We start from the raw sequence: 7272 nt of genomic DNA, 5'->3' as shown, positions 1-7272 counted from the left end.
GGTGGTTTAGTCCCTGGGAGCTCTGAGGGTACTAGTTAGTTCATATTGTTGTTCATCCTACGGGGCTGTAAACCCCTCAGCTCCTTGGGTCCTTTCTCTAGCTCCTTCACTGGGGACCCTGTGCTCAGTCCAAAAATACCTTACTTGGCTCTTGCTTCTCAATTTTGTGTTTTAACAGGATTTCTCTATAGCTGTGTGTGTGTTTCTTGCGCTGTCTGGTTAATTTGTTTATTTAATTTCCTAATATGTGTGTGTGAGAGAGAGAGGTGGGGGAAATGGATTTGGGTGGTTGAAGAGGTGGGGAGGATTTGGGAGGAGTTTCAGGGGAGGGAAACTCTGGTCAGAATCCCCTATGGAAAAAAATCTGTTTTCAATTAAAAACAAAACCTTTTGTAGTAAATGACAGCAAATACAAGGAACCACAGATATTCAACATGCAGAGACCAAGAGACTCTGAAGTGCTCAGCTCTAAGTGGGACATTTATATTAGGCCATCTCCTAATGTTAGGGAACAAAGCTCAGATATCATGGCAGGAGAAGATGAAGCAAGATTGAAAGAGCCACAGGCAGTGGACAACTGCAGTGAAATAGTATTTTCTAGGCATGACAGGGTTATTGTATACATGTAGTCATACTGGGCAAGGTCACATGCTCACTAAACAGGATCACATTGGCCGAAGCTCCAGCATGGAAGGGGGAGGTTCATGAAGTCCCACTCCTAGCTGAGGCGCTATTGACAATTGATCATTGATGGTGGGGCAAAGGTCAGTTTACCTCCAATCTATGTTTCAGGAGACTCTGCACCTGCTCTCACAGATAGTGCTGTACACATGCCATAAAGACAGGTAAGTAGACGGAGAAGGTTTAAAAATAAAGCACATGAAATTGGAAGGGAAAGATGTAAGGTAATAGGGTAATAGGAGCCGGAGGAGGTGTTGAAGGGAGAGTTTATCAAAACACATTATACACATATATGAATTCTCAAACAATAGAAAGAAATTTTAAAAAGTCATTAAATCTTTGATAGCAAAATTTTCAGGAGCAAATGGAGTTATTGTAATAAACATTGGCCTTGAGCATTCCTGATTTTTCAAAATTCTTTTGCCTTATATATGGTGAAACCATGACACATGGCATTGGGAATTCTCACCCAAAAGTTAGGGAACATTCCTAGACCTGAATCTTACAAGTCCCTGTGGCTAGACTCTGTAGCATAGAATATTGCTGGCCATGCATTGTAACTCATCTCAATCCCTACCAGATACAACAGCTATGCTACCAGCATGACATCTTGTTTTAGTCCCTTATCTAAATACTTCATGGACAGCCCATCTTGAATGAGACTTTATAATCTCCTTTTAAAAACCTCAATGACTAACCAACTCCAGAAAATTACTGGCAGAGTTCACCTGTCCTGATATGATAAAGCCATAATATAATCCCCATATGATCATCTTCTAATAATTTAATATTCTTCCTTTTATGTTAGTGCCTTGAGTCTATTGGGATGAGGCTGTCAAAACATCTTCAGAAGGATTCATACATAAGATCTGTAGCTGTTTTTTGCTACTTTGTGGGTTCTTCTTTCTTCCAGTCTTCCCTACCTTTTTCCCACCCCCTCAAACACCTTACACTAGATAGGAGAGAAAAATAGTAGAAAATCAAAGAGGGGAGAGAGGAAAAGGAAGATATCCCTGAATTTAATTTCTTCTTGTTTCTTCTTTGAGCATAACAAACATCAAACCACAAACCACAAACCCCACCCCCAGTAACAACCAACCACCAACCTCACATTTCAGAGATTTAGCATTTATATATCCTCTGAAGAGTTCCCGGAATTCCAAATGTCACACAATTGCAAAAACTCTGTGCAGCTGGCAAAACACACCTCTGCTAGAGCATGAAGCAAATCAGTCAGCTACTACAGATAGAAGTGGCCCCATATCCCATACTTGGGGTTAAAACGAAAACACCTTCTTATAATATTTCTGTGTTTGGAAACTAAAATTCCAAACATTTCACTACAAAGATCCAAAGCTCCGTATGCAGAGTAAAGTATCTCAGATCACGATTTCCTTATTTTCCTGTGAACAGAAGCCGGGAAGCTAGAAGAGTAGAAAGTGTCAGGAAAGTTGGTAGAAAATATCAGAAAAGTTAGAGACAGCCTTAAGTTGTTGGGAGGGTGTGACCAGTGCCACAATTACTTAGGAAGTAGTTGGTGAGTTAATAACTTATGTGATTAAGCCTAGTGTTATCTGTATTGGGAATCATTGATTTTGTACAAAGTGATGTCACATTTAATTATATCTCCTGTCACTGTACCAAATATGTACAGCCCATTACAACTTTCTAATGTGACCAGAATATGCTCCTCAAGTACTTTCTTGTTGAAAATTGTGATATCATAGCGTACTCTGTTTTGCATGAAGACCATAGACACTAACCTACAAAGCATCTCAATGTATATGTATTCAAAAGGAAGGCTCTCTAAAATCCTGAGAGCTACTGAGCTTTTTGCTGTGACCAGTGAAAGATCAAGGTGGGAGTCAAGACATGAGAGCTATCACAGAGATGTTATGAGCTCTTCTCTTCACCTCCTACCCAGAGTCTGTGCCTCTCCCTAGCACCTTCCACAGAGCCCCCTTCACATCCTTGTTCCTCAGGGTGTAGATCAAAGGATTGAACATGGGAGTGATGATAGTATAAAAAAGGGCAACAAACTTTCCCTTGCTTTCAGAATACCTGTGGACTGGTTGAAGATATGTATAAATACCTGAGCCATAAAAGAGAGAAACCACCATAATGTGGGACCCACAAGTCCCAAAAGCCTTTCTGCGTCCAGCCATTGACTTGACTTTCAGTACAGCCTTAGCAATGTGAACATAGGAGCCTAGTATTAGTACTGCAGGGCAGACCAAGACTACTGTTCGAGCCACAAACATCTTAGCTTCTGTCCCTTCTGTGTCCTCACAGGCCAACTTCAGGAATATGGGCATTTCACAGAAGAAGTGATTGATTTGATGGCCACAGAGTCGCATGGCCATCACAAGTCCTGTCTGGATCAGAGAGTTCACAAGGCCTCCCACCCAGGAGGAGATGGCCAATGCCCTGCAGAGGATGGAGTGCATGATGCTGGTGTAGTGAAGTGGATGACACACAGCAGCATATCGGTCAAAGGCCATTGCCACCAAAATCAAACATTCTGTGGAGGCCAGAGCAAGGAAAATGAAGAGCTGGGCCACACACCCTCCATAGCTGATGGTCCTGTCAAGTCCATGGAGGTTGATTAGAAGCTGGGGCACGGTGCTGGTGGTGTAGCAGAGGTCCAAGAAGGAGAGATGGGAGAGGAAAAAGTACATAGGTTTGTGTAGTCGAAGGTCTAGTCTTGCAAGGATAATGATGGTGGTATTGCCAAAGATAGTTAGGGAGTAGAAAATCAAGATAGTGACAAAAAGAAAGACTTGCAGTTGAGGCCAATCTGAGAAACCCACCAAAATGAAACTCTCTTGTGTACTGTTGCTGAAATTTCTCATACCTTTCACTTGCACAAATACCAAACTCTACTCATTATTTCCTATAAGGAGTATGGGTTAAAACATTGTGCTATAAATACTCAAAATGATGCGTGTTATCTTTTAGTTTGCTATTCTATCCCATCTGTCCATTCTTCTTTCTATTTTGTTCTTCAGATAGGAGATCACTGGCTTAAGGTATTCTGGCCCTTGTTAGAACTACAATCTTGCTCTCTGGACTTTGCCAGAAAACTCAGTTCTTTCAGTCCAATGCTTCTCTTTGTTTGAAAGTAGAGAGATTTTGTATTGCTTCCCTGAAAGCACTAAGATGCAAAATTTTAATGCAGACACTTTGAAATTGCATTTAGAAATCTGATGTTGGTATTTAATACCTGCTGGGAGACAGAGAGAGAGTCAGTTTTATTTAATGATGTGACCTAGTAGGTTGAACACACACACCAAGTCAGGCCCTGATCCCAACATTAGCTGGTCAACACAAACCAGGCTGGATGGCAGGTGGAAGATATATATACATATATACATATATATATATATATGTATATATATATGGAGAAAGAGAGAGAGACAGAGAGAGAGGCAGAGGCAGAGACAGAGAGAGACAGAGAGAGAGACACAGAGAGACAGAAGAGATAGAAGAAAGAGAGAAGAGAAAGTAGGATCTCAAAGTTGGATAGGAGGGTAGAGAAGGTGGTTATGGGAGGATTTAGGAGAGGGATGAATATATTAAAAGTACAGTGTATGCAAGGAACTCAAAAAGAAAGAAGACCAAAAGGTGGACATTTCATTCCTTCTTAAAAGGAGGAACCAAATACCCATGGAAGGAGCTGCAGAGAGCAGGGACTGAAGGAAGGGCAAGCCAGTCTAAATATAGCTATCTCCTAAGAGGTTCTGACTGTACCTGACTAACACAGATGTAGAGGCTCACAGCCATCCATCGAACTGAATACAGGGTCCCCAGTGAAGGAGTTAGAGAAAGGACCAATGGAGCTGAGGGGTTTGCAGCCCCTTAGGACTAACAACAATATGAACTAAGTAGTACCCTCAGAGCTCCCAGGGTCTCAACCACCAACCAAGGACTGCACATGGAGGGGTCTGATTGTTCTGGCAGCATGTGTATAGTAGAGGATTGCAGGTTCAATCAGCAATAGGAGGAGAGGGCCTCGGCCTTGTGAAGGTTCTGTGCCCCAGTGTAGGGGAATGCCAGGGCCAGAAAGTAGGAGAGGGCGGGGTGACAGGCATGGGGAGGTGGGAGGCAACAGGGATTTGTTTTTGTTTGTTTGTTTTTTGGAGGGGAAACCGGGAATGGAGAAAGTTACATGTAAATAAAGAAAATATCAAAAAAAAATAGTGAAAGAAAAAAAAAAGTACAGTGTATGAAATTCTCACAGAGTTAGTAAAAATATTGTTAAAAATCTGATGTGGGACTCATGGTGTAGATGACTGAAAAAGAAGTGGTCCAGCATGTGTAGTGCCCTATACCCAACCCCCCAGCATTTAAGAAAACTAAATTAAATACATAAATAAAATAAACTTTGCAAAAACATGGCACAAGGGCTATTCTCCTTTGTTCCTATTTTTGGTTTATGAAGCAGAATTCTGCAAGTAACTAAAGATCAGAATTAACCAGGCTAAAGTCAGGAACCTGACCCTAGTGCTTATCTGCTTCCCTTTGCCAAGTGTACAAGACCCAGGAGGCACTCCCAGAGGAATTGCTCCTTCGACTGTTCTCTGTCAGAAAGGCAAAGAAGGGTATAGGTCTATCTCTGTAGGAAAACAAAATGGCTTGCAATGTATATGTGGCTTCCCATACATCACTATGCCTGGAACGTGCTCCTACTTTGCTCCCACTGATAAAACCCACCTCTGAACTTCCCTGGGAGAGGAGTGTTCTCCTGTCAAGCCTTGGAATTTCTTTGTACACTTTCTATCTACACTTACATACTGCTTTTCAGTCCGTAGGACAAGGATTTTACCTGTCCCTGCCTCATCCATGATGCCTGTAATGAACTCACTAAAAAAATTTTACATTTCCTTTTTTCTTCCAAGCTGAGAAGCTCCTAGGCACTTAGGAACATGGTCAATTAAAAACAGGTAAAGTCTTCTCTTAAAGAATATGAGAGGCATCACATCAATGCTAATTTCATCCATGGAATTTAATAGATATTAAATAGCTTGAGTAAAACATTTGACTCTCCAATTTTATGAGCATCTGCATTCTACACTTTTGAGAATTAACTATGGATGCACCTTCATAAACTATATTGGCAAGGTATGGATAAAAGAAATTATAAGTGGATATTTATCGTAGTTTTAAAAATCTGAATTGGATATAGGAAAGCAGAAAAAGAGGTTAGGAACCAATAGAACCTTCACCCATGCACCACACAAGCAATATTAACAAGTTAACACATTTTCCTTTTCATTGAGTCTACTCTATGGGAAGTCGTCACCTGTGACCTAGTGCTGCGATGAGGACTCCAGGAAGTTACTTGACTGCCATGCTCAAAGCCTCCCTGGGAAATATAAACAAAAAGTAAATTGTGAGAGAAAGTGAGTATATACATACTGTAACCAGGGCCCCTAAGATGGTTTTGAATAGCTCTGACAGCTGAGTACAGCTGTTTATGAAGGTCACAGTCACCCCCTCCCCGTATATTCTTATGGACTCCCTCCTCTCCCCACACATACACATGTGAACTTTATCACCTGTTCTGGAAGCTTGCTTCACATAAGTATAAAATAATCTATTTTACAAGATTTTGATGGGGATTAAGTTCTGTGAAACCCTTTGAAATGAGAAAAAGTATATTATATGTTTCCACCAGCAGTCTGTATACACAGCTAAGTTCCAAGTGTCCTGTATTTGGGACTTTTCAATTACTAATTTCCCAATTCACTGCTTGGGAGTGGGGGAAAAGGGCTCTCAACAAATGTTGAAGTTATTAGTGAGTACATTTCAAACCTGGTGCCATGCATAGTTCCATAAAAATACCAGCAATATCTGTTTTCTTGAAATAGGAAAGAACATTTTCATACCACACAATTAGTAGCACAAGAACTTTATGGTCTCTGCCCTGTCAATGGTGCTTATAATGACATGTAGACATCTTACTATACTTACTGATACTTGCAGTGCACAATTAGATTGGTTATAGGAAAGATACAGGTATCATAATCCTACTGGATCTCAACCAAACAAAACAAGATGCTGCAGACCATTAAGTGGCCACCATATACGTATATGTAAGGCAGAATTCAGTTCAATGTCAACATTTCAGCTGGACACAGAATGAAAAAGATGCAATTGAAAGCTTTTACATTTCAACAATTTATATTTCCTTTCATACTATATACATCTTTTATTCAGTAAAAACTGATATTATGTTAACAAATGCAATAGGTCTTAATTATTCATTCTTGCATCTCAGCCACCCACTAGCTGCTCAAACATTGTCCTGCTATAACTTTACACTTTCGTGGCTCAGTGTGAAAAAAAACCTTAAAATACAGAAGTATAAAAATAGACTGTCTAGAAAAAAATTGATCTTCTCAAAAAGACAAAGCTTCTATATCAAATTCTGAAAGTTGAACATTTCAGGAAGTTAGAAAAATGTTTCTGCATTAACTGAATAATCGGGAGCATTTGGACCCTCCTGCTCAGCTGTGATTTTCCTTATTTTTTGATCTCAAGCTTTTAAAGGTTGAATCCACTACTTCTAGTCTCCTTGGCATACATAAG

At 40.4% G+C, this 7272-nt stretch overlaps 1 protein-coding gene across 1 annotated transcript; it reads right to left on the bottom strand.

The window, feature by feature from the left end:
- Positions 1–2597: 2597 nt before the first annotated feature.
- Positions 2598–3533, bottom strand: LOC116077499 (olfactory receptor 10-like). The gene has a single exon (XM_031352069.1). It carries the CDS (start codon positions 3531–3533, stop codon positions 2598–2600), a length of 936 nt encoding a protein of 311 aa, XP_031207929.1.
- Positions 3534–7272: the final 3739 nt, after the last annotated feature.

This window comes from Mastomys coucha, unplaced genomic scaffold (genome assembly GCF_008632895.1).
Source record: "Mastomys coucha isolate ucsf_1 unplaced genomic scaffold, UCSF_Mcou_1 pScaffold5, whole genome shotgun sequence".
In the NCBI taxonomy this organism is placed as follows: Eukaryota; Metazoa; Chordata; class Mammalia; order Rodentia; family Muridae; genus Mastomys; species Mastomys coucha.
Note: the sequence above shows the minus strand (reverse complement) of the source record. Positions and strands in the feature narration are given on the sequence as shown.

What these genes read in the sequence shown, in the direction of transcription:
- LOC116077499 (XM_031352069.1), bottom strand. Translation starts at nt 3,533, where the DNA reads ATGAGAAATTTCAGCAACAGTACACAAGAGAGTTTCATTTTGGTGGGT.